Below are 23,954 nucleotides of genomic sequence, written 5' to 3' on the forward strand. Positions count from 1 at the left end.
GTTTGCAAGGAGCTGCTTTGCCAAGACTGTGTGTATCTGGGTGCGTGTGTGTGAAGACGAGGGTCTTGAGGGGGATATAGGGTGGGGGAAGGGAGGGGTCTTGAGAGATGGTGGTGGGTGTGGATTTTCACATGGAGCAAGCGGGAGGCACAGGCTGGGCATCCCCAGTGTTTGCACACACAGCGCAGTCTGAGATGTGCGAGCCCCCTCCCTTCTGCCCTGCTGAGGGGAACTGTCACCCTAAACCGCCTGCAGGCCTCCAGTAAACCAACCTAGTCCCCCGCCCGCCCATGTAAGTGGAACTGTGGGGCAGCGGAGAGCTCCGCCATGAAAAAATCATGAGGACACCAAGCTGTGGGCCTGTTTCAGGAACAATGCAGGAGGCTGGGCCCTGGGTGCCTGCCAAGCTGGACCCCAGGAGAAGGTGATGGGCCCAGGAGTGAAGAAATCAGGGCCTCAGGCTGTGCCCAGCAGCATCTGGACCAGCAGAGTGGCCCTCACCTCCTTGCGGGGCCAAGAAGTTCGGGGGCAGAGGGCCAAAGGGGTGGCGGAGGCCTGGCCATGGGAGGGGCAGAGTACCCGGGATGGCCTGGGAGAGGAATGCCAACTAGAGCAGCAGCTGGGCAGGGCCTGGGCTGAGGCGCAGGCTCTGGAAAGCGGGGTGGGGCACTGGGGATCTCCTCTGTGAGGAGTAATTCCCAGAGACTCACTGCCCTGCGGGATGGGTCTATCTGGCATTGCTCAACGCAGGGGGCCAAGACTTTAGTCTGGGAAAGGTGTGACTGTGGAGGTCCCTCAGCCGGTGGGGCTGTCCTGGCCTCCATCCTGGGCCATTTCCCAGTTTCCAGGCTCCAGGCCAGCTGAGGTGGGGAGGGCCCCTTCCCCCAGCCTGCACACACAGAGCACCTGTGCCAACTCACACCACCAGCATCAGTGTTGCCCGGGCTCTGAGCCTGGTGCATGCGCTGGTCACCATGGCAGCAGGTAGTGTGCTGGCAGGAGCCCAGGCTGGGCTCTAGCATCTAGGGCTGGCTGTCTAGACATGCGGAGGTGGGTGTGCTTTCCCTGGTAGCGCCAGAGGGGCCTGGCTGGGTGGAGTGGGAGGTGGACCCTCCAAATGGCCAAGCCTGCCCATCCCCCAGCACCCCAGGAAAGGAACGGTTTCCTGAGAGCTCCAGGGTGGATGCCAGGGGCCTGGGGGGCTCTAAGGCCCTCTCTGCTCTTGGCCCTAGCTGGACACTAAGAGGGCAAGAGGCTGAGGATCGGCCTCAGCCTTTTCTGCTGGAGCCTCTGACAGCTGAGGCCACCCCTGCCCTCTGGGCCCAGCTGTGGCCATAAGGGGCCATCTGGCTGTGTCCATCTGCAGGTGGCCACTCCCTGAAGTAGGGAGCCAGAGGTGCTGCTCACCTTAGGAAAAGGTGCCCTCCTCAAGTCAAACATATTAAAGTTTGTGTGTCAGGTGGCCTGACGTCTGTGCCCAGGCCTGGTCCAGGTTGCAGATGCGAGCCCAGGGTGGTGTGGACACACTGGGTTTGTGCCCTCACCCCTGGGAAGGGACTGTGTCAGGTTCAGAAGTGAGCAGGGGCAGGTGAATGGGGGTCCCAGAGTGGCAGGGACTTTGGATGCCCCAGAGTGTAGGCTGGACAGGGCAGTGGTGGGCACGTTTGTGCCCCAAGTGGGCGGCTGTGTGGACAAGTTCTGGCAGGGGGATGGGGTTCTGTGAGAAGGGTGCTCCCTATCGCCTGAGGAGCCAGCCCGCCAGAGGCTCTCATGAGGAGTGTACATCTGGGGTGTGAGGAGCGCCCCTTATGCTGTGCGCAGCCTGGTCGCCCTGCTGGGCAGATACGAGTGGGCTCTGAGGCTGGGATCCAGAGCAGCATCTCCAGACTGGGGCTGACCCAGCAGGTGGCCATGGCGCACTCTGCCCAGTTCCTGTCTGTGTGTACTTAAACACACACACACACACACACACACACACACACGAGGGGCCCAGACTCCCATGCACCCCACCCCATCTATCAGCAGAGGCTCAGCCCATCACATAAGAATCCCACATCAAACATTCACAGGCACTTCTTAAGTACCTACTGTGTGCCAGAATCTTTCGGGGGATCCAGAAAGGAACCATGACCCTAGCAGGCAGCTGACGAGGGCCTGAGATCCTGAGGGGGAGGGAGGGAGGGGGGACCATCTGTGCAAACTACCTCCCTCCGAGGAAGCCTGGGCTGGAAGGCTCGCCTCTCAGAGTCCCCCTGGGGCCTGAAAGGCCAGCCCATGGCCCACACCCCTGGGTTAGTGCCAAGGAGCCCCACCCCACCCCCACCTGGGGCTGTGGGGCCCTAGAATTGAGAGGCCACAGGCCCTTCTTTCTGGCTCTGCTGCTGAGAAGCTGCCTGGAGCCAGGCCCACTTAGCGCCTGGCGGCTGGGCTTCCTCCCGTGGGGCACGTGATGCCCATGAGCGCCCTGCCAGCACCAGTCAGCGCTAATGAGGCCGTCATGCTAATCGGAACAGGCCAGCTCCTTTGCAGCCTGACTGGGAGTTGGGGGTGCAGAGGAGAGACCAGTGCCCATGCCTGGAGGTGGCCATAGGCACAGCTGCCCCTCAGCCCACCCCCCCACCCCCGTACACATGTGGCCTGAAGTGTGGACAGCATCATGGCTTGTACCTCCGAACCAGGACATTTCCCTGGGCAACCCAGTCCCATAGGAACTTGGGGGGATTTTTTGTGGGCATCATCTCTGGGGAGGGGGGTGCAACCCCAGACTGCATCTCCCTACCATGGGGTACCTGGCACGCAGCCTAGCCAGGCACCCAGTCGATGCCCTATAAACGTGTGGGTCGCAGAGGTGGACAGCAGTAGCCCCCAGGGAGAGCAAGACCAGCCCCCCGCTCAGCTGACCTGTGGCGTGCACTACGCTGTCATGGGGATTTGTGTGCAGGCCTACCTCCCTGAACCCCAATCTGAAACCCCCAAGCAAGGAATCGGGGCTCCTGGTCTCCTCCTCAGTGTCTGCACGTGCCTGGGGAGGTCACTGTCCGGGACCTGGAAAATGGAGGAACGACTCCTGACCCATATGCCCCTCTGCCCCACCCACTCCCTGGGGCCTATGCATGCCCGGCCCAAGGCCCCTTCATTCTGTTGGACCCCCATATGGCCTCGAAAGGGATGGAGGGGTGATGCCTAGAACATCAAGGGCAAGACTCTGGGGGCCGTGGCTGGAAGTGCCCTGTGGCTCCCAGTCCTGGTCCCCAGAGCAGGGAGGCCTGAGGGTCACACGCTGTGATGAGGAAGAGGACACCAAGGCTGGCCCGGGCCCAGGACAGGCAGCTCTGGTTTCACTACTTGGCTCCCGGCCCCTGAGGCAGGTGCAAGAGACAGACAGGCAGGGCAAAGCTGAGCAGGCCCGCTGCAGCTCCCGAAGACAGCCCCCCAGGCCTAGCGTTGGGGGCGCGGGGAGGTGCAATGGGGCGGCCCCAGAGGCTGGGCTGGGAGATGCCGGGTCAGAGGTAGCCAGCTCTGGCTTCTCCTAGCCTGCTGGCCTCGTCCCTCTGCTGGGAAAGCTTCGCCCTATGTGATCCCCGGACCCAGCCCATAAAGACCCTGCAGTCAGGCCAGTCGCTCTGGCAATGTGAACGGCAGATCAGGGGTCTCCAAGGCCACCATCAAGGCTGGCTTCACCAGAGCTTGCCCGTAGAAGACAGAGCAACCTTACGGGCCCTGAGAGTTGCTCAGGGTACAGGGCTCAGGTCAGAGCCTGGCCCCGTGACGCCGAGTCTGACAGCCTGCCACCTCCTTGTGCTGCCTGGAATCATGTCTGCTCCACGTTCATGCTCCCATGTCACCCTCCCACTGTGCAACCTGCAAGGCGGGTGTAACTCTCCATCATACAGCTGCCACCTCAGCCCAAACCAAGGGCTCTTTTCCTGGGGCCCAACGCACCAGGCTCCCCGGCCAGTGTGCATTCGGCCAAGCGGCTGCCTCTCCACACCTGGTTCGGATCTGGGTGCCGTGGGTGCCAGGATGGGGGTGGGGCGCCTGGCCCCACTCAACAGCCCTGCCTGCCACTTTCCCAGCCACAGGCCACCCTCGGGAAGCATCAGACTCAGGGCTGCAGGCTGTGACCCAGGGGCCACTGAGGGGGATGGCATGCGACTCAGCTGCGGCCGCCCAGGTTGGGGGCCTTGCCGCACTCCTGGCAGCAGGAATCAGAGAAGCGGTAACTGGATCTGGCGGCTGAGGGTGGAGGGCTGCGATCGGGTTGCGGCCACATGCAAGTTTTCCACCAGGCGGCTTTCTCTACCTCAGGAAAGAGCTGGGCTGGGCTGGGGAGTCTGTGCAGTGGGTCTGGGGGCCCGGAGGTGGGGGGCAAGGAGAGAGGCCAAGACGTGCAGTGGCCAGAGGCCGGGGCACAGAGCCCGCGTTGGGGCCCGGGCAGCTGCCAGCGAGGACAAGGAGGTGGTCGGCCCTGTGGCGGGTGGCGCTCTCCAGCCCTGCCGGCCCTGGGCTCTGGCCCCTGGGCAGTCCGGGAGTGGCTGAAATCCAAGCTGGGGTAACGAAAGTCTGCTGCTGTTCCTAAGCCGGCACAGCTCTGATCCGCCCTCCCACCCGCCCTCTGCTGCCCGCTGGCCATGTAAGAGCTGCCTGGGCCCGTGACCGCTGGCCAGAGGCAGCATCCGAGCGGGCAGCAGGTCCATGACGCCGGCTGGGCCTGGGGGCCACGGGCCGACCCCGTCGCGCCAGGCCTCTGGGGGACCTCGGGGGCCGTGAGCACACAGAGAGAGCTTCCCAGGCCCCTCTTGGGGACCTCAGCCAGGCCCAAAGATGCCCACCAATGGCCTACACCAGGTGCTGAAGATCCAGTTCGGCCTCGTCAATGATACTGACCGTTACCTGACGGCTGAGAGCTTCGGCTTCAAGGTCAACGCCTCAGCACCCAGCCTCAAGAGGAAGCAGATGTGGTTGCTGGAGCCAGACCCGGGCCAGGGCACAGCTGTGCTGTTTCGCAGCAGCCATCTGGGCCGTTACCTGTCAGCCGAGGAGGACGGGCGCGTGGCCTGCGAGGCGGAGCGGCCGGGCCCCGACTGCCGCTTCCTGGTCCTGCCGCAGCCTGATGGGCGCTGGGCGCTGCAGTCGGAGCCGCACGGCCGCTTCTTCGGCGGCACTGAGGACCAGCTGTCCTGCTTCGCCACAGCCATCACCCCGGCTGAGCTGTGGACCGTGCACCTGGCCATCCACCCGCAGGCCCACCTGCTGAGTGTGAGCCGGCGGCGCTACGCGCACCTGTGCCCGCAGGAGGACGAGATCGCGGCGGACAGCAACACACCGTGGGGCGTGGACGCGCTCGTCACGCTCATCTTCCAGAACCGGCAGTACTGCCTCAAGTCCTGCGACAGCCGCTACCTGCGCAGCGATGGCCGCCTCGTCTGGGAGCCTGAGGCTCACACCCGCTACACACTCGAGTTCAAGGCGGGCAAGCTGGCCTTCAAGGACTGTGACGGCCGCTACCTGGCGCCCGTGGGACCCACAGGCACGCTCAGGGCTGGCCGCAACACACGGCCCGGCAAGGATGAGCTCTTCGACCTGGAGGAGAGTCACCCGCAGGTGGTGCTGGTGGCCGCCAACCACCGCTACGTGTCCGTGCGGCAAGGTAATGAGGCTGCGGGGCCGGCCATGCTCTCAGCGTGGGGCTCGTGCAGCGAGTGGCACTGCGGCTGATGGGTGGGGACATGTGTGTGGCAGCACACAGCGTAGGTGGGTGGGCTGTGGGCCACGTATGGGGTCCCTGCTGAGCCTTGGGCCCGCTGGACAGCTACTGGATGCAAGATGGGCAGCGCTCATCTGGAGGTGGTTGAGGCCCAGGCCAGCTGCTATGAGGGGTAGGAGGGCAGGCCCCGCCCACACTGGGCTGGCCCCCTGCCCGCCCCTCCCCTTCCCTTCTATCACCCCACTTCTGAACTTTAAAGGGTTTGGAAGGCGACCAAGGGCAGGGCAAGGAGAGACAGCAAGAGTGGAGTGGGGAGGTCTTGGGGTTCCTCCAGTCCAGCGGGATGTAAGCGGTCCCTCCAGGGCCTGAACTCCTTGGTGGGGAGACACTGTCTCTACCCAACAGGTGTGGCGTGGCTCCCCCCAAGTCCTGGATCATCGGTCACCCGCTTCATGTGACCGGTGGGCCCTTCCACATGTGATCACATGCCTGTGGGGTGAACGTGGGCAGTTCCTACTTCCCCTCGAAGAAGGTGAGGTCCCAGAGTGGCCCCAAGCTGCTTGGGCTCCTGGCTCTGTGCACCCAGGAGTGGCTGGGCATACCCTGAGCCGGCTCACTGCCACCACCTGGTCCAGAAGGGAGAGACCCGGCCCTGAGCACCTGGAGGGGTGGCCCAGCTGTGGCTCTAGGGGCCCCAGCCTGTAGTCCAGGTCTTCAAGGCTAGCGCAGAGCAGGGACCGGCATTCAGCAAACACCCCCAAGCACTTGCGGCATGTGGTCGGGTCCTGGGGCGTGAGGGAAGACAGACAGCCCTGGTCCTTCCCATGTCAGGTCCTACTGTCTGGCCACACTGCTTTCTGACCTGGGCCAAGGCCCATATGCTTGGTTTGTCATTAAAGGGTGGGCAGCAGTGTGAAAAAGCTTTCTCTGTGAGTCAAAGGAGATGCTGGATACAAAGTATTTGTCCCTGTTCAGCTTGTGAATCTTGTGGTGGTGGTAGTGGGGATGGCGCTGAAGCTGGAGGTGATGGTGGTGGTGATGGTAAGACAGGCTGTGGTAATAGAGACGGTGCTAGTGATTCTGCTAGTGATGGTGGTGGTGCTGATAGTGATGGAGATGGTGATGATGGTGGTGATGATGATGGTGGTGGTGAGGGATGGTAGCTGTACAAACCATTTTTCATTCTCTGGACTACCCTGCATCTGACCCCATCCCTTTAATGGGGGATGTCCCCCACAAAGGACCAGATTTGCCTCCCACTATAGAGACCAGCGGTACCGCACATTCGCCTCCCTGCTTTGCTTACAATAAGCCTGAGGGCATAGGACCTGGCCCCGAGCTATTCAGATGTTGACTTGGCTACCAGTGATTCGAGCAAGTGGAGTGTGGCATCTCAGTGCTGCGGGAGGAGGGGAGCGGTGCCACTAGATTCCAAGGTAGCTGGAGTGGCGGCATCTGTGGAGTGGTGGTTTCTCGGTCCCTGTCATTCTACTGGTCAGGCAGCCCCCAAACCCGTCTCCTTCCCCCTGGAGTGTTTGTGAGCACCCTGGCTTCTCCTGCCAATATTTTTCTTTTGCAGCCTCTATCAGCCAGGCTCTGTTTCTGCTGTGCCCGCTGCCGTCCCTCACTGATGTGGCATTGCTGTGGGGCCGCCCAGCAGGCAGTGTTCGTTGCTGCAAGTAACAATGGCCGCAAATTGGCTTAAGCCACAAGGACACTGATTATCTCACCTAAACGGAAGTCTGCAGGCACGGGGGTGGTGGGATCCCCGGCAGGCACCACTGCCAGCTCAGTGGCATCACCAAAGTCCTCCACTCTTTCCTCTTCGAGGAACCTCTCTCCCAGGACAGCTCTGACCTCACGCTGGTGCCCTTGTGGTCACAAGACGGCTGCTGCTGTTCCAGGCTCACATCCAGACAGGACAAAGTCCAAAGGAAAGAGGGGCACTGGCTCTTCTGAGTCTTCGCAGGAGTAAGGAAAGTTCTCCTGTAAATGCTCTCAGACACCCCTTCTTGCTCAGACACCCACCACTTGACCAATTCCCCCTGGAACGGTGGGGTCCACACTCTTTGCGGGCAACCAGGACTCCGTGGAGCCTCTCCTGCCTCAAGGTCGGGGCCGCAGGAGCAGCCAGCTGTGTGAAATGGAGCCCCTAGGCTGCATCCTGTCTGGAACGGGTGTGTGTGGGGCAATGCTGGGGACACCAATGGCTTGGCCTCAGAGATGGGGGTGGAGGTGCAGCCTCGCTCCCCACTTAGCCCCTGTGGGGATGGCTCCCTCACCTCCTCAGGTCTGCTTCAGTGAGGCTGTCCCTGGCCAAAACCCACAGCATTCATGGGCACTGGCTGTACCACCATTCTTGTTGTCCGCCGCCCCCCATGGACCAGTGCTAGGAGGGCAAGGGCCGCTGTCTGTTTTGTTACTGATCGCGGGCCCAGGGGCAGCTGGCGCTCACTTTGTTCAGTATTGCTGATGGGACGGTGGGATTGGCAGTGAGAATGCTGGGTCACCTTCTTTGGCTCTGAGCAATGATCTGTGTAAGAAGGGTGACAGACCCCAGCCTGGGGGGCTGTGGAGGGCACAGCCATGAAGGGTGACAGGTCCTGGCCTCTGCAGTCTGGGCTCTACCTGCTGTGGGTAGGGCAGGACAGGATGTGGCCCTGACCCTCAGGCTCTGACGGGGGTCTGCCACACTCCCTCCTGCTCCCCTAGCTGGAGCCACTGGAGCCCAGCCTCAGGGGACCTCTGTGATCTGCCATATCTCGTGGCCAGTTGTGATGGAACAGGGATGTGGTTTAAGGGAAGATACTGGGGAGGCTCCACGGCCTGCCTGCTGCCCCCACCCTGGTCATGGATGACCCCTTCGTCTCCCTCCCAGGAACCCCAGGCAGAGCCCCAAGTAGACTTGCCCTCCCTCAGGGTTCTTGGGAGACCACGCACATGTGAGTGAGGGGCTGGGGAGGTGACAGGGGTCCAATCCCTGCTCAGCGCCCAGGAGCAAACCCCAGGCCCCTGCTGTGTCCTGAGCCACGGCTGGGGAAGGACAGGACCCCAGTGTCCATCCAGTGGCTTAGGGGAGAGTTATAAATAGAGGCTGGTGTAAGTCCTGGGTCGAGAGAGCAGGAGCAAGCAGATTACCTGACGATTAGCAGAGGCAGGGGATTTGCCAGCACGGAAGGGCCTGGTTCCTGGGGCTGCGGTGGGAGCTGGGCAAGTACCTTTAGGGAGCAGTGTGTATTGGTCCATGACGCACCCACTTGGCCCTGGGGCAGAGCTCCAAATCTTCTAGAGTCCAGAGGGTTCTAGATGAGACCCCCGCTGACTTCAGGGTTGCCCCAAGAGCATGCCTCCCCATCCCTCTGCTCCCCACCCCACCCAGGGTGAGGCGTGAGGGGCTTCCCATCTCCTCCCTCCAGGGATCAATGTCTCAGCCAACCAAGATGAAGAACTGGATCATGAAACTTTCCTGATGCAAATTGACCGGGAGACAAGGAAGTGCACCTTCTATTCCAGCACTGGGGGCTACTGGACCCTGGTCACCCACGGGGGGATCCAGGCCACAGCCACACAAGTGTGAGTGCACCATCCCCACCTCTGTGACCACCTTCACCTCCACCTCCACCATCACCATCACCACCTCCACCATCACCATCATCACCTCCACCATCACCATCTCTGCCATCACCATCACCACCACCCCCTCCACCATCACCATCATCACCTCCACCATCACCACCACCTCCACCATCACCATCATCACCTCCACCATCACCATCATCACCTCCACCATCATCTCTATTACCACTACCACCTGCATCACCACCTCCACCTCAACCACGGGGACCACACAGCAGCCCAGCCAGGGAAGAATGCCCACGGGGGTGAGCGCCAGCTCTTAATGGTGGTGGGGGTATCAGTGGAAGGCAAGTGCCCGTCCCTCACCCTGAGGGAGTGGTATTGGACTTGAGGGGGATGGGGAGGCCTGACCCTAAGCCCCCACGTCCTGCTCCTCTGAGGGGACCTTGACCTGCCCCTTCCAGTTCTGAGAACACCATGTTTGAGATGGAGTGGCGGGGTCGGCGGGTGGCCCTCAAGGCCAGCAATGGGCGCTATGTGTGCATGAAGAAGAATGGGCAGCTGGCGGCCATCAGCGATTTTGTGGGTGAGCACTCCCCTCATTCCCTGGGGAGACTGGGGTGGGGGCCCTCTGCCTGGGGACAGGGCCAGCTCGGAGACCCTGTCTCCACGAGGGCTGGCCCCGCTCCCTCCCCGTGAAGCTGCTGCTGTCCATGACAGTAGTCATACTTGCTAGTCCAGATCATTGTTCCTGACGTGGGGGAGCAGATCCAGAGCACCCTGATCACTGCTGCACATCTGGGGAACCGGGGGCTCAACGGCCCCAGGCCCCTGGCTAAGGCCACATAAGGCAATGGCAGTGGCAGATTGAGGCACACAAGCTGGGCAGTGAGTCCGGGCCTGGAGCTCTTCCAGGGGAGCTCCGTTAAGGCCCCTCAACCCCTTTCTCGCCATCAGGTGAGGACGAGGAGTTTATCCTCAAGCTCATCAACCGGCCCATCCTCGTGCTGCGGGGCCTGGACGGCTTCGTCTGCCACCGCCGAGGCTCCAACCAGCTGGACACCAACCGCTCCGTCTACGACGTGTTCCACCTGAGCTTCAGCGACGGCGCCTACCAGATCCGAGGTGCGGGCGTGCGGGATGGGGGCGGGGGGAGCGCGAGGAGCTGGGGCCCTGAGAGAGTGGGGGGCGCCGAGGGGGATAGGGGGAGCGCGGGGCCGGGAGCGTGCCGCCCGCCGACCCCCGCTCCCCTTATCCCCCAGGCCGCGGCGGCGGGTTCTGGCACACCGGCAGCCACGGCAGCGTGTGCAGCGACGGCGAGCGCGCCGAGGACTTCCTGTTTGAGTTCCGTGAGCGCGGCCGCCTGGCCATCCGCGCCCGCAGCGGAAAGTACCTGCGCGGCGGCGCCTCGGGGCTGCTGCGCGCGGACGCAGACGCACCGGCCGGGTTTGCGCTCTGGGAGTACTGAGTGCCGTCCTCCTGTCCCCCATTAAACCGTGTCTGTGACCAGCGGCTCGCGGGTCAGTGGCGCCGCTCGGGGTGGGGAAGGGTGTGCGCGGAGGGTCTGCAGGCTCGCTGGTCTCAGAGTGCTGCACAGGAGCAGTCCCTGGCCCCTCCGCCCTGGGGCTCCTGCGATGGCCGCTGGACAACTACCCCCTCCCCCCCAATCCCTCATGCCCAGAAAATCCAAGGTTGGGGCTTGTCCAGGGGGGTCCAGCCGATTGAACGTCCCACAACCCCACCCTGGACAACCAGTCCCGGGCCTCCTCTTGTCCGCCCCCTGCCCCCGGGGTTGTGTCTCCTTGGCGCACGTCCCTCCCTAAGCCCGGGAGAGGGGACCCCCACTCTACTCAGCAGGACCGGGGTGGGGTGGGGGAGCTGGAAGGAGCCTGGTCCTAGGCCCCAGCAAGTCAGGTAGGTCAGAGGGTCTTTGGAGTCTCCACAGCGCACATCACTGCTCCCTTCCCCAAAGGCGGGGTCTTAGAGAATCCTGGAAGCACCTGATGGAGAAGTGACACCCACCTGTCCCAAACAGGGCTGTGTGTGGTCAGCCATGGGGGAGAGGACCCTTCTCAGCCTCTGCACCAGCCTGCTGCCACCCAGCCTAGGAAGGGTGGATGACCAGGACAAGGCCCATGGTTCACCCATGTGCCTCCCCAAACCAGCTGGCACCCAAAACCCCTGGGTCCCCAAGGACCCCCACCCAGGGCAGTGTCTCTTATGAGCTGGGTAACCTTGGACCATTGGAGGTGGGAGTGGGGTGAGAGGCATGCCCCCAGGGATTGGCCTGGACCTTGGGGACTGGGGTGATGGAGGGCTGGGGGTACAGTCTAGAGCCTGAAGTAGGGGGAGACCACAGACACAGGTGACCTCATGAACCCTTCCCCTCAGCCCACACCCCTCTCCCCACCCTGGGCAGCCCCCACCCTTGCCTGGGGCCTGAAGCCCCACCTCCAGTGAGTCTGGCCAGTGTGAGGCACTTTGGGAAAGGAGGGCAGCAAGGAAGGAGTGCAGAGCTGGTTCCAGAGGGGAGTGGACACATATGGCCAGGGAGGACAGGAAGGGGTGAGGCATCCTGGGGGTGGGGAAGACCAGCAAGGACCCCTCCCCAGTCTCTCCCCAGGGTCCCCCTTGGCTGACTCCCCACCTTGCTGGCCTCCCCTCACCTTAGGAATGAAGAAGGGCTGGGAGCCAAATGGGCCAACACACTTCAAAGTGGGCTCCAACTGACCGTGCAAGTACCAGATGCAGGAGCCTGGCCCCAGAGGGACCGAGTGACTGTCCTGAGCTGTGGTCTGCACTGCCCCCTGGTGGCATATGGGACAGGAAGGTTGGGGGCTCATCTGTGGGGCACTCTTGACCTGAAGGAAGCTGGCACCAGAGCTCAGGTGCTCCACAGGGTGCCAAGGAGGGGTTTCCTGTTTGCTGACCTTGACCAGACAGTGGACTTGGCTTCAGACAATCGCTGAGTGGAGCCCGCACAGCCTGGGGCAGCAGCTGGAGAGGGGAGGCAGGGAAGAGTGCTTGGGGGTCCCTTTGGGCTGGACTGGCCACTCCATCCTCCCCCGTGGCACTCAGGGAGGTGACAGAAAGATGACCCTCAGAAACAGCTGGGGACAGGACTAAGGGGGTGCAGGCCCTTCACTGGCTGGGCCACAGCTCCCCTCCACGCTGCATTAAGGACCAGCAGAAGCTGGAGGTGGACTGCTTGCTCATCCGTGGAGAAGGCAGCTGTCACACTGCTCCCAGCAAACTCAGGGACAGAAGGAACAGGACAGTACTGAGTGGGCTGGCCCCCCTCCCCATCTTCCTCCCACCCTGACGAACCCTTCAGTGCTGGGTCCATGTGGCGATCAGCCACTCTCCCAGACCCCAACTCGGAGCACCCCACCAGCCCCCCTCCCTCCACGGAGGGCGATGAGGAGGTGGCCTTGGTCCTCCTGGGCAGCGACCCTCATGGCCTGAACGGCCCCGCAGGGACCACTTCACTCCAGTGTTGAAGCTTCCTGCTGGCCTGAGGGCCCCCTAGAGGTCAGTTCAAGGCGCATCTGGGCCGTGCAGTGGCCACCAGACTTGTTGGGGGCTTGGAGCTGGGGGTGTGTCCAGGAATCCAGGTCAAACCTGCCACCAGACTGAAGGGGGAGAGCTAAAAAACAGCCAAGGCCAAGGCAGAGCACCAGAAAGTGTCACTTCTTGAGGCGGGTGCCTCACAGGCCCTGCACACACAGCAGGAAAGCACCAGCAGGAAAGCACCGCGTGAAGTCTGGGGGAGAGACACCCCCCCCAAAGCACCGGAGCCACGCTGGGGCTGCTGTCTGCCCCCAGGGACCCTTGGAAACAATGCACAGTGCTGGGCGCTGGGTGTGGCCCCGGCCAGAGGCACCAAGTTGTTGTTTTGGCCACAGGGCACCTGCAGGAACACCCCCTCCCCCACAGTCATTGTGCTTTGGTCACAGGGAGCACCTCCCACCGGTAACCCCAGCGGCTGCAGAGAAGCGGGGCCAAGGCACCCAGAGCGAGGCGGCCGGACAGGTGTGGACAGTGCTGGACAACAGGTCTGTGGGTGGGCGGGTGGTGCTGCCAAGAGGGGCAGCCCTGGGCTCTGGGCACCACGGTGGGAATGCGACAACCACCAAAACACACCCGCCCGAGGCTCAACCCAGAAGCCCTGTCTCTGCGGCCTCTGCAGGCCGCTAGAGCAACGACGCTCCTGCTCTGGAGTCTGGACCCCATGGCCGGGGCCCTGCTTCCGAGTGGAGGGATGTCCATGATCCAGCCCCGACGTTCTGGGTGGGAGGCGGCCCAGCGGTGTCGAGGCTGAGCGCAGAGGCCGTGGCAGCTGCTGGAGGAAAGGAAGCAGTGATGCGGGAGGACGAGCAGGCCCCTGCCCAGCGGGGTCACAGACCACCTCGCTACCCTGACACACCTGCTAAACGAGCTGCCTCTTCTGAGCACACCCCCCCCCGGGGGTGCCAGGTGGCTATCCGGGGGGCCAGCTGCACTCACCCCAGACCTTCCCCAGCTGTAACCAGGCCCACAGTGCCGCCCAGGTCAGGAGCCAGGTTTTCTCCATAAAACCATGAAGGTACTGTGAGTTGTTAGAGGGGCCGGAAGCAGGGACAGAGCCGGGGCAGGGTGGGGTTTACCTGGCATCACAGCAGGAGGAGGCTGGGGCTGCGGAGCTGCCTGTACACCTGCAGGAGCCTCTGGGCGGTGGCACAGGAGCTGGCTTCGTCCTCCGTGCACAGCCGGTCCCGCAGGGTCTGCACCTCCCGCAGCAGCGTCTACAGGAAGGAATGGGCGGCAACAGCTAGGGCCCCACCTTCCCGCTGGGCACGTCAGCGGATCCCTCTGGGGGACACCCACCATGCGCAGATCCTACTCGGACTGTGGTAGGTGGTCCAGGAAAAACACTCATCTGTGGCCTTAACGTGATGACCCCTCGGGACAGGAGGCGTGGCTGGGCTGAGGGAAGACCATGTCCCCAGGGGACAGGCGTGTCCTAGCCAATGTGGGACAGGTTGGAGGAGTGGCCATGCCCACTCTGTCCCCACCTCACCCCTGCAGCAGGAGCCCAGACCCGACTCGGCTGTGAGGACTGGGAGCCCCTGCCAAGCTGGGCAACACCCCAGTGCCTGTGCGTTTCCCCAGAGGAGCCCAGGCTGGGGGAAGGTTCCGGGCGTGGATCCCTGAAGGACCTCACCTCATGGTTGGCCTGGATCTGGTGGAGATACTGCAGGCGGAGGTCAGGCGGGCTGGAGCCCCGGGCAGCCTGCTCCATGACCAGCCTCTGGGGGGACACAAGGGGCACACGGCTGGAGAGGGTGCTTCTCCCGTGTGTCCCAACGTAGCGCCCGGGGCTCCTGGCACCTGTCCTCCAGCCCGCAGAGCCAGGTGGCCCTTCTCCCTCCCCGAACCATCCATCAGGCCTCCCTGCCTCGCCCCCAGTTAACCTTCACCTCGGGCGGCAGGGCATGCTAGCCCCACCCTGACGATCATTTACTTGGAAGTAACTTTCTTCTCAGCCCTTTCCCCTCACTACCCACCTCCTACCGCCACCCCTTCCCCATCCTTGGCCTCAGGCCTTGGCACCGCTGTTCCTATCTTGGCCCATGAAAGAGCTGCTTCACGTCCTGCTTTCTGGAGGCAGTCTGGCCGGCTCTCAGGGCTGAACCCAAGCTTGCAGACTGACCCAGGAAGCAAGGCTCCCGCTGGCCTCCAGGGCAGAGCACTGAGAAGAGACCCCGACACCCCAAGGGGCAGCAGGAGATGCTGCCAGTGGCAGAAGCTGCACACCTGACAAGGCCCCCCAGATTCCAAGCGGCCAGGTGAATGAACGCCAGTTGTCACGAGAACGCTCCCATTCCACAAGCATAGTGTCAGCAGACGGAGGACAGAGGTCTGCAGCCCACAAGAAGATTCCCATCAAGGGAGTGTCCCCAGCGTTCCACTGGGGGCTGAAGCATGCCTCCCAAATTCACACTTGGAAGCCCCAGCTCCCAGCACCCCTGGTGATTGTGTTTGGAGAGAGGGTCTCCACAGATAATCAAGTTAAAATGAGGTCACGTGGGTTGGCTTTACTCCCATAGGACTGGTGTCCTTCTAAGAAAAGATCAGGACACGGATATGCAGAGGGATGACCATATGAGGACATAGGGAGGAGTCGGCCATCCACGCGCCCAGAAGAGAGGCCTCAGAAGGAACCACCCTGCGGACACCTGGGTCCCTGTCTCCAAAGTGAACGCACTGTGTCCCATCTGCGGCACTTTGTTCCCGCAGCCCCAGGACACTAACTCCCCTTCTTGCTGGAAGTCTGGTCGGTATGCTCCTCTCCCGGCTTCTCACTAACTGTCCACCTCTCAACTGCCGCGCTCAGCGGGTCTGGAGACAGCCCTGCTTGTTTCAGGCCCGCAAGAGCAACACGGGGCGCCCCCTGGGGGAGAGAAATGCAGGCGTGGGAGCTCTGCTCTAGGGACAGGGGACTCCCGAGCCTGGGAGTGAAGCCATGGATGTGCCACAGCAGGGCCGTCACAGTAGTGCCTGAGGGGGACCTCTGGTCATGGCTTGGCCCCCAGGCTCGCCTGGGTGCATTGGTAGGTCTAGAACAGCAGCCTCGGATCCCTGGCGGAGCTTGGACTGCAGGTTCTCCGACTCTTGGGGTCTGGGGTGGGGCCTGGGGACGTGCACCAAGTTCCCAGGTGAGGCTGACACAAAGTCCATGTTTAAGGAAAAGCGTGGGAATCAGTTGATAACTGCCATCTCGGACCCCTCTGCGCAGCCGAGGGTGCACACACTCAGAACAGGCAGGAGATGGGCCACCTGACCCTGTGCCCAGCCTGCCAAGGGCACTAGCTGACAGCTTCCCTCCGGAACACAAAGACCTCCCCTCAGATCCTGGGGTTGAAGCCCCAGCAGCCGCGCATGGCCGTGCAGCAGCAGGAAGGGCCCCTGGGGCTGTGTGTATGGGAGGGGCTGGCGGCCAACTCCCGCTTTCTTGGCGAAGACGTGGAGGCCCAGACAGCAGACACCTGGCCCAGGGCCCGAGCACGGCTCCCCCACGCGAGTGTAGAAGAGGTCTCACGCTGGCCTCCAGTGGACTGTCTCCCTTCACCCCGTGTGCTCACAGGCCACTAGGAGCTACTGCCAGGAGGGTGAGCAGCAAGTCCCCCCCACCTCCCAGCCGCCCACAGCTCACCTGCAACCCCAGGCAGGAAGCCACAGACCACCAGGGTCCTGTGTCCCCACCACCCCCCAGAGACTTCCCAAACAAGCCCATGAGGACCGACAGACCTGCAAACGCCCGACGATGGCGTGGTGTGCCCTGCACATGTTGGCCAGAGAGGAGCTCTCCACCTGGATCTCCATGGCCTGGATGGGCCCTGCTGGGCACAGGTCGGTCACAGCCACCTGCAACACACAAGGAACGTCACTGGCCGTCCACAGCCCTGACCTGCCCGAGGGCAGCGTGGCCGGCGGGAGTGTCCAAGCTGGCAGGGGCATGTGAAGCCTGGGCTCGCGCTCTACATCCCACTGTGGGCAAAGCTCAGGGGGCTCCCGGGGCTGATCTCCACACTCAACGTGAATTTTCCCCTGAAGAACCAGCTAGCCAAGCAACAGCAAAGCTGCTCCTTTGGAATATCTGTCCAGGAAGACCCCTCTTCCCTCGGCATCCAGATCCGTGGCACTCACTCAGTGCCTGCTGTGGCTGCACTGCCACGGACAGCCCACGCCCGGACCCACCATGGACCACACTGTGCATCCTGAGGCACTAGACAGCAGGGTCAGGGTTGCAGGTGTGAGAACAGGGAGGGGGCTGGGCAAGTGAGGTCAGCCCAGTGCCCTCCAGCCAAACATGAGATCTGGCGAAGATGGGCGAGAGCCAGGACACAAGGCAAGACCCCAGGGGCCTAGGGACCTTAGGAAGGACTCTGTCTCCGGCAGCTCTTCCTTCTGGAATCGTAGGACGCACTGGGGCACCCACCTCTCTCCGCCACCTGCAGAACCACCACCAGGCCCCAGGGACACCCGACCTTGACACTGCCTAATCGTGGCCTGACCTGAAAAGGCTGTCTAGTGGGCAGCCTCCAACCACCATCCTCAGCAAGCTGTGCCCGGCCACACGGGATGCTCCGCCAGAGCTTCCAACGCAGTAGCACAAGGGTCTGCTGGACATGACCCCGAGGCTGCCAGGAGGGTCTCGGGAAGGAAGGTTTGTGCGAGGAATGGGGCTAGAGGACTGAGCTCCACCTTGGTGTCTCAGCGGCCCCTGCACATGGGGCGTCTGTGATGGGGCCCGGCACCCTGGTGGTCTAGGGGTTTAGTGGCCTGGAGTCTGGAGTCGCTCGTGCTGCCCCTGGGGGTACAAGTGAGCGACCCGCTCGGGCTGGCTGTGAACTCCAGCAGTACGCAGGGCAGGGGCCACACGTGGAGAGCGCTGGACAGGGCGGTACTCATGGAGACCTGGCTGGGAGCCGACGCTGCCCCTGGCCCCACGAAGGCCACCCCATCACAGCCCGCCTCTCGAACTCAGATGTGTCGGAATCCTCTGGAGGGTGGGCCCCAGAATCTGATTCCTCTCGAGCAACCCAGGGACCCTACTCAGAACTGCTGATGTCGAGGCCCATTTCCCCACAGGCAGGACAGCTGACCCCTGCTTGCCTCGCGGATGATGAGGTGGATATCAGTGCCATCTGGGGCCACTCCCTGGACGGAGGACAGTGCTTGGGCCCTCACGATGTCCGCGATGGCATTCTCGGCAAGGAGCCACTGCAGGGTGGCAGAACACAGGGACACGCCTGGAGGAGAGAGGTGCGGCTGTGAGGCCGATCAGATCCTGGGAGAGGGAGGAAGGGTCCCAGGCCTCAGCGAAGCCAGCTGGTGCCACCAACCTGCGTGATCGTCCCCTAGGGCGGCCCTGAGCAACTCTGCCGACACCTTGACGGTGGCCACTGACGGGGGCAGGTACTTGGCCCGCAGGGACGCTGGTCCTGCGGGCTGGCTGACTGGCCCGCAGCAAGTTTCCAGGAAGGTGTGGATGGGGTCTCTGGCAGGGCTGAGTGGGCCCAGGGCCTGCGTGTGGGGTGCAGCCAGGCCGGGGAAGCGCAGGCCCTGCAGCATGTCCACCGTGTGCTCGCTCAGGGGCAGGCACACGCCGTCCTGCTCAGGCAGGACGTCAGGGGTGCATTCATTCGAAGAGGGGTCCTTGAAAGGGTCCGTGAGGGCAAGGGCCCCACCCACGACCTCCCTGAGGCTGTAGAAGAGTGCGCAGGACACGGTCACGGGCAGGTCAAGCGCACCGTCCTCTCCCGGGCCCAGAGGCAGTGTCACCTCACGCTGACCGCCAGGGCCGAGCTGGTCCACGGGGATGGTGTAGGTGATGGCCGAGACAGCCGAGTCCAGGTCCAAGGCCCGGGAGCTGCGGCGCACCTGGATGCACAGGGCCCAGCCCCGGTCCAGGCTGAAGCCGCTGCTGTTCTCCAGCAGGCAGGTAGCTGTCAGCACGTCCTGCAGCTGCAGGCGGCTCCAGGAGGTGCTGATGGTGCAGGAGATGGGCCTGGGACCCTCCCGGCTCGACAGCAGGGCGCAGCTCACGTTCATGGCTTCGTTGAGGCAGGTCAGGGCCTTGTCCCGCTGGTCAACCGCCTTCTTCAGAGAAGACACTCTGGAAACAGACATGGCTGCTGAGGGAGGGCCCAGACCTCGTTCTTCCTCGAGCGTCAGGTGAAGAGCCCCCACCTCAGGGGCTCCTGTCCTGCCCATGCAATCGTCTGACCCAACCTCCTTCTCCAGCAGCAGAGGATGGAGCTGGGGCAGCCTGTACTTGGCAGCCTGGCCTCGCCCACTGGGCTCACGGAGACTTCCCCCCACCCCCTTCAGGGCCACTGAGCCAGGGGTGCCCACGGTGGGGCTGGCCACCCCCACCGGGCTCCCCAACGTGTTCCAAGTTGGCTCCTTTGCTCCTCTGCGGTGCCACAGTGACATCCCAGAGGATGGCAGGCACCCTAGAAATGACCCTAAAACACAGGGGCTTGGCGCCCACAGCTGGCCTTTGGTGCCGCCTTTGGCCAGGCAACACAACGTCTGGGGCTATCGCGGGGGTCAGAGGCAAAGTAACAGGCCTGTCCCGGACCAGTGCCACCACCCAGGACACCGCCTTCCGTGGACACCATGCCAGCCTCTGCCCGAGTCTCAGCCCACTGGTCACCTCTCAGAGACAGTGCCAATTCCAGACAGCAACTCCTTAATTTTTTGGCCAGCATTCGCCGAGGTCACTCTGGTGGGGTGAGGCGTCTCAGAGTGCGGGTCCAGGCTGCAGGTCATCAGCCGGCCTTTGGCAGACAGGGCCAGGAGCTCAGCACCCCCTGCAGGCGGACACACATGGGGCCTGGTCAACGGGCAGGGAGAGGCATGCTGCTGGGAACATGCAGCAGTTCCCAGGACTCAGATAAGTGTTGGCAGAACGCCTGTGCTCAGGTGAGGAAAAGAGGGTTCTGGAGACATCCCCGAAGAGCCTGGGGTGTGTACTGGGCTGGGCATATGCTGTGAAGGGCCCTCCCTGGGACTGGGTGTCAGCACAGCAGAGGTGTCATCTTATACATGGACAGGACTAAAAGGGACCAGACAAGGGCCATCAAATCAGCTGGGTGCATCCCCCTTTCAACAGCCCTCCCAACCCCTAGCAAAGCTGCTCTGAGATTTCCTAAGAGAAGGAGGTGCTACACAGGCCCCAGGCCTCCTCCACTGGCCAGTCGGCTCTCACTGGGGCCTTTCTGGAAGCCTGCCGCCTCTCCTCGACATCTTTCTGTCTCCTTTCCCACTCCTGGCCTACCAGGGAGCTCCCCGGGAAACAGGCTCCATCTCCTGTGACCTGCTGGTTCTCCAAGTCCAGTACCACTAGGCCCTGAGACCCACCCAGAGGTGTGGCTCCCCCATTCCCTGCCACATGTGTCTCTCTTTCCCTGTGGGAAAGACAGCAGTCTTTTCACTTCAAAAGCATTTCTTTCGTGTCAAGTATGGTCCACGGTAGGCCTTACAATGCATTCTTAGGCTATCTTAAGGGGAATATGTGCTAGGGGGAGGGGGGCTCTTATATCTCCCCCTTAACATTGGGCAAACATGGCTGAAACCCCCCCGGTTCTGTCTGGGGAGAACACACACATCAGAACTTGGCGATGCCCCCTGCCTTTGGTGCAGGGTGGACTCGTTGGAGCCCACATGGTAAGGAAGTGTGAAAAAAACCCATAAAGGTTTGACCTAAACCAATTTGAATTTCCATTGCACTACTGGCCATGGGAAGATGCTCTTGCCCAGGGTCACTCAGGTGTAGACCCTACCCAGGCAGAGTAGCACAGCCCCCGCCCCTAAACCCACACAGGACCCCAAGACAAGAAGCATCAACCATGAGGCTATGCCAGGGGAGGGTAGGCCTGCCCGGGCAGTTTTATGGAGAACAGGAATGAGGCAGGGAGAGGAGAACGGACAGTTCACAGGGAGGAGACATCAAAGAGGCTCCACCCACCCCATGGCTTTGGTTTTTGCTTTCAGCCGTGGCTCGTACCTTCAGGCGCCCTAGATGACACAGAGAGGGTGACGACGCTGCAGACACTCAAGCTGGCTGGACACAGCAGAGAGGGCAGGCCTCCTGGGGCCCCGTCACGCTGCGTGAGGTCCCAGGGGGAGACCTCCTGAGCCAGGTCCACTACACAGAGGTCCGAGGGGGTGCTGTGGTACACACGGCCGCCCCTGCCGCAGGCCGCACAGAGCACAGGCCCCGGGAGGCTGTACTCCCGCAGCTCTGGCACCAGATGCCCTGCCTCGTCCCAGCTGGCCTTGATGGCCAGTGTCCGGCCATGGTGACCAAGTGCCACCAGGCAGTCACAGTACACGTCCTCCACATCCTCGGACAGCGGCTCTGTCCTCAAGGCTCCAATGAAGATGACAGGCTCTTCCAGGTGATGGAGGATCTTGACAAGGGCCTTCGGATCACCAGGGGCAGACCTAGAGGTGACCAGGGTCTTGAGGACCACACAGCAGAGCTGGCCATCGGGGAGACCGCAGAGGATCACGGGCGACTCCAGGAGGGAGGCATCGGTTCCAAAGAGTAGCCCAAAGAGGGACCCCTCCAGCGTGACGCCCCCAGAGCCCCACGGGTGGCCATGTGGGGCCCTGGAGCCTGGTGGTGACACACAGCACAGCACAGGGAGGAAGCAGGGGGCTGTGGGCTCCCCCAGGCTTCCAGCTGGGGGGGTGCAGGTGGACAACTCCACCTCGCCAATCTGGCCTCCGGGCCTAGGGTCCTCCCCTGGACACGGACACTCAAACAGCTGCACCTTCCACTGGGTGGGGCCCTGTGCCAGGGTGATGAGCACGTCATCGAGCACGGTGAAGGCATGCAGTGTGGCACTGGGGAGCACACAGGTGTCTGGGTGCACGGGGATCACAGGGACAGGGAGCTCATCGACCTGCCCATCCTCACTGTCCTGGTCGTCCCTGTCATCCTTGTCATCCCGGCTCACAGACCTTTGAGAACACAGGCAAATGTCAGTTACAGTGCTCACAAGCTCCCTTCGTGACAGCCTACCACTGACATGATGGGCCTGGGGTCTGTACAAGGAGCGATCTCAGTGACTTATAGCCACCAGGGAGCAGCTGGCGTGCCACAGTGCCTCCCACCTGCTCCACGGACTGCTTTGCTCCCCACCAGTCGCCCAGGGACACGTGCATAATAGGATGTACCAAGCCTTCCAGAAATGGGGTTTGGACAGAAAATTCTCATCAGTGCAGAACTGTCAGACCCCCAAGGCCTCAGCCGTGAATCACACCTGCTACCTTTTTATTTTCTAAACCAGTAGTGAACAGGTGCCCAAGTCTAGGCTCTAGGCTCTGCACTGGTACTGAGGGGTGGTGGAGGCGGGGGGGGGGGGGATGGTGAAACTCCTTTAACCACTGACTCAGGGTTCACAGAGACCCACCTCATAGGTGTGTCATGCCAGACCCACCAAGGCCCATCAAAGCCAAAGGGGCAGCATCCTGCTCCGGCTGCAGACTCAGCCGCTTGAACCCCGTTTACTAAGAATTCTCTGTGAGCAGGAGCCTGTTAGAGAAGGCAGGTGCTGAGGACAGGGGCCCCCAAGACTTCAGAGCTGGCCCTGAGCCCACCATCCCCACCTTGGAGGCCTGGTGAGTGCTCATTCTGAACCCAGTCCAGGGGTAAAAGGACCGTATAGGTCACAGGGGCAGTGTTTGAGGAGAGCAGGGAAGTACCAGTCAGAGACAGCGAGAAGCCCATCTGAGGCCATGTTCGCCTCAACCCCGGAGAGGCAAGTGTGGACCCGCCCAAAGCAGTGCCGTCCAGCGACCATGCCTCACCTGCTCGCCTGGTCCAAAGACAAGCAGTAGATGCCACTCCGGGCGCACAGAACGTAGAGCGCCCTGCGAAGGGCCAGGAGCTCCAGGTGCCACACCTTACCCGGAAACTTGTACACGGCCTGGACGTCCAGGGAGAACGCAGAGTCAGGCCGGGCGCGTGGGGCCCAGAAGAGGCGGAGTACAAACTCCTCAAATACGCCGGGCCTTCGGTGGATTCCCGCCCGGCCCCGCCCCCTCCAGGGCTCAGGAACCCCGCTCCACTCCGCCCCGCCCTCTCCCCCGGTCCCTGGCCCCTCCCCGGCAGGGGGTGCTCACGATCAGCAGCCGCCCCTCCCGGTCGTAGACATAGACCAGCTCGCTCCCGGTGGACAGGAAGACCTCCGCCCCGTGGCACAGCACGCGAGGCTTGCCCACCGCCAGGCCTCCGAGCGGGCAGCAGAAGCCCGCCAGGTATTCGACCCGCGGCGCGAGGCCGGCCATCGTGGGGTCGCCAGGGAGCCCGGCCACCGGAGGGGTCTCGAGCTCGCAGCGCCGGTGCCAGGGGCGGGACGGGGCGCGGCGCTTTACGGCCGCCCAGGTCGCAGCGCGGCCTCCGCCGTACAGCGGCGTGGCGGGGGCGGGGCCGGATCCGGGGGCGGGGCGGCTGCGCGTCAGGTGTTGGGGTCCCCGCGGGAACCCAGGCCCCTGGGTCGAAGGCCACGCCGTTGAGGTAAAGCTAGTGGACACAGAACGGTTTGGCAAAGGGCCAACGTGTTTAAAGCCAAACACGGGAAGCCCAAGGGCGTTGGTCTCTCCGCTCGTCCGTCCTCCCCCGGGGCTCCATTGGACCCGCCCGAAGTCGCGCTTCCCTCGTGCGCCCGAGGGCCGGCCGGGCCGGCTCCGGGACCCGGGCCAGTACACTGACTTCCCCAGGGCGGCGGCCGTCAGAACGCGTCTCCTCCGAGCGGACGGTGCGCTCCTAAAGTGACCTTCTAGCGTTCTGGGGGGCGGCTAGATCTGCGAATTCTAGGAGGGGGCGGGCAGTGTCAGGTCTTGCCACTTCCACAGCCGGGGGCTGGGGGGAGGGACCCTCGGTCTAGGATGAGTCTCCTCCTTCTGAGCTGCTGAGACACACCCACGCCTACCCCGTCCCCAGGACACTGCTGCGTCTGAGCTTAACATGGACAGAAGTGTCCCTTCTTTCATGGCTGAACGAACTGTCTGTGGGTGTGTTGGTCTGAACGGACAGTGGGGAAAAAGGGTAAGCCAGAGGAATTCTGGGTTGAGGGCAGAAGACCATGAAGAAAATGACTGGCTGGACCTT

The 23,954-nt window shown here is 62.9% G+C and overlaps 2 protein-coding genes across 4 annotated transcripts; one reads left to right on the forward strand and one right to left on the reverse strand.

Annotated features, from left to right (window-relative positions):
- Positions 1 to 4,824: 4,824 nt before the first annotated feature.
- Positions 4,825 to 10,751, forward strand: FSCN2 (fascin actin-bundling protein 2, retinal; the record flags this gene model as incomplete). Its single annotated transcript, XM_082679910.1, has 5 exons — positions 4,825 to 5,650; positions 9,124 to 9,280; positions 9,748 to 9,869; positions 10,241 to 10,408; positions 10,546 to 10,751. 5 exons carry the CDS (start codon positions 4,825 to 4,827, stop codon positions 10,749 to 10,751), a joined length of 1,479 nt encoding a protein of 492 aa, XP_082536036.1.
- Positions 10,752 to 12,967: 2,216 nt separating this feature from the next.
- FAAP100 (FA core complex associated protein 100) lies at positions 12,968 to 23,195 on the reverse strand. 3 transcript variants are annotated; one of them, XM_082680033.1, is made up of 10 exons: positions 22,967 to 23,195; positions 22,652 to 22,770; positions 20,841 to 21,802; positions 19,488 to 19,644; positions 18,172 to 18,944; positions 17,942 to 18,078; positions 16,574 to 16,690; positions 14,487 to 14,573; positions 13,930 to 14,067; positions 12,968 to 13,622 (listed from the first exon to the last, which is right to left on the reverse strand). In XM_082680033.1, exons 1-9 carry the CDS (start codon positions 23,129 to 23,131, stop codon positions 13,936 to 13,938), a joined length of 2,649 nt encoding a protein of 882 aa, XP_082536159.1. In that variant the 5' UTR covers positions 23,132 to 23,195; the 3' UTR covers positions 12,968 to 13,622; positions 13,930 to 13,935. The 3 variants fall into 3 exon arrangements, with proteins under 3 accessions (XP_082536159.1, XP_082536157.1, XP_082536158.1); XM_082680031.1 differs by lacking the exon at positions 22,967 to 23,195 and adding an exon at positions 22,255 to 22,376 and having other exon boundaries at positions 22,652 to 22,767; XM_082680032.1 differs by lacking the exon at positions 22,967 to 23,195 and adding an exon at positions 22,255 to 22,376 and having other exon boundaries at positions 13,612 to 13,625; positions 22,652 to 22,767.
- Between the last annotated feature and the right edge of the window lie 759 nt (positions 23,196 to 23,954).

This window comes from Grampus griseus (genome assembly GCF_964374135.1).
Source record: "Grampus griseus genome assembly, chromosome: 20".
In the NCBI taxonomy this organism is placed as follows: domain Eukaryota; kingdom Metazoa; phylum Chordata; class Mammalia; order Artiodactyla; family Delphinidae; genus Grampus; species Grampus griseus.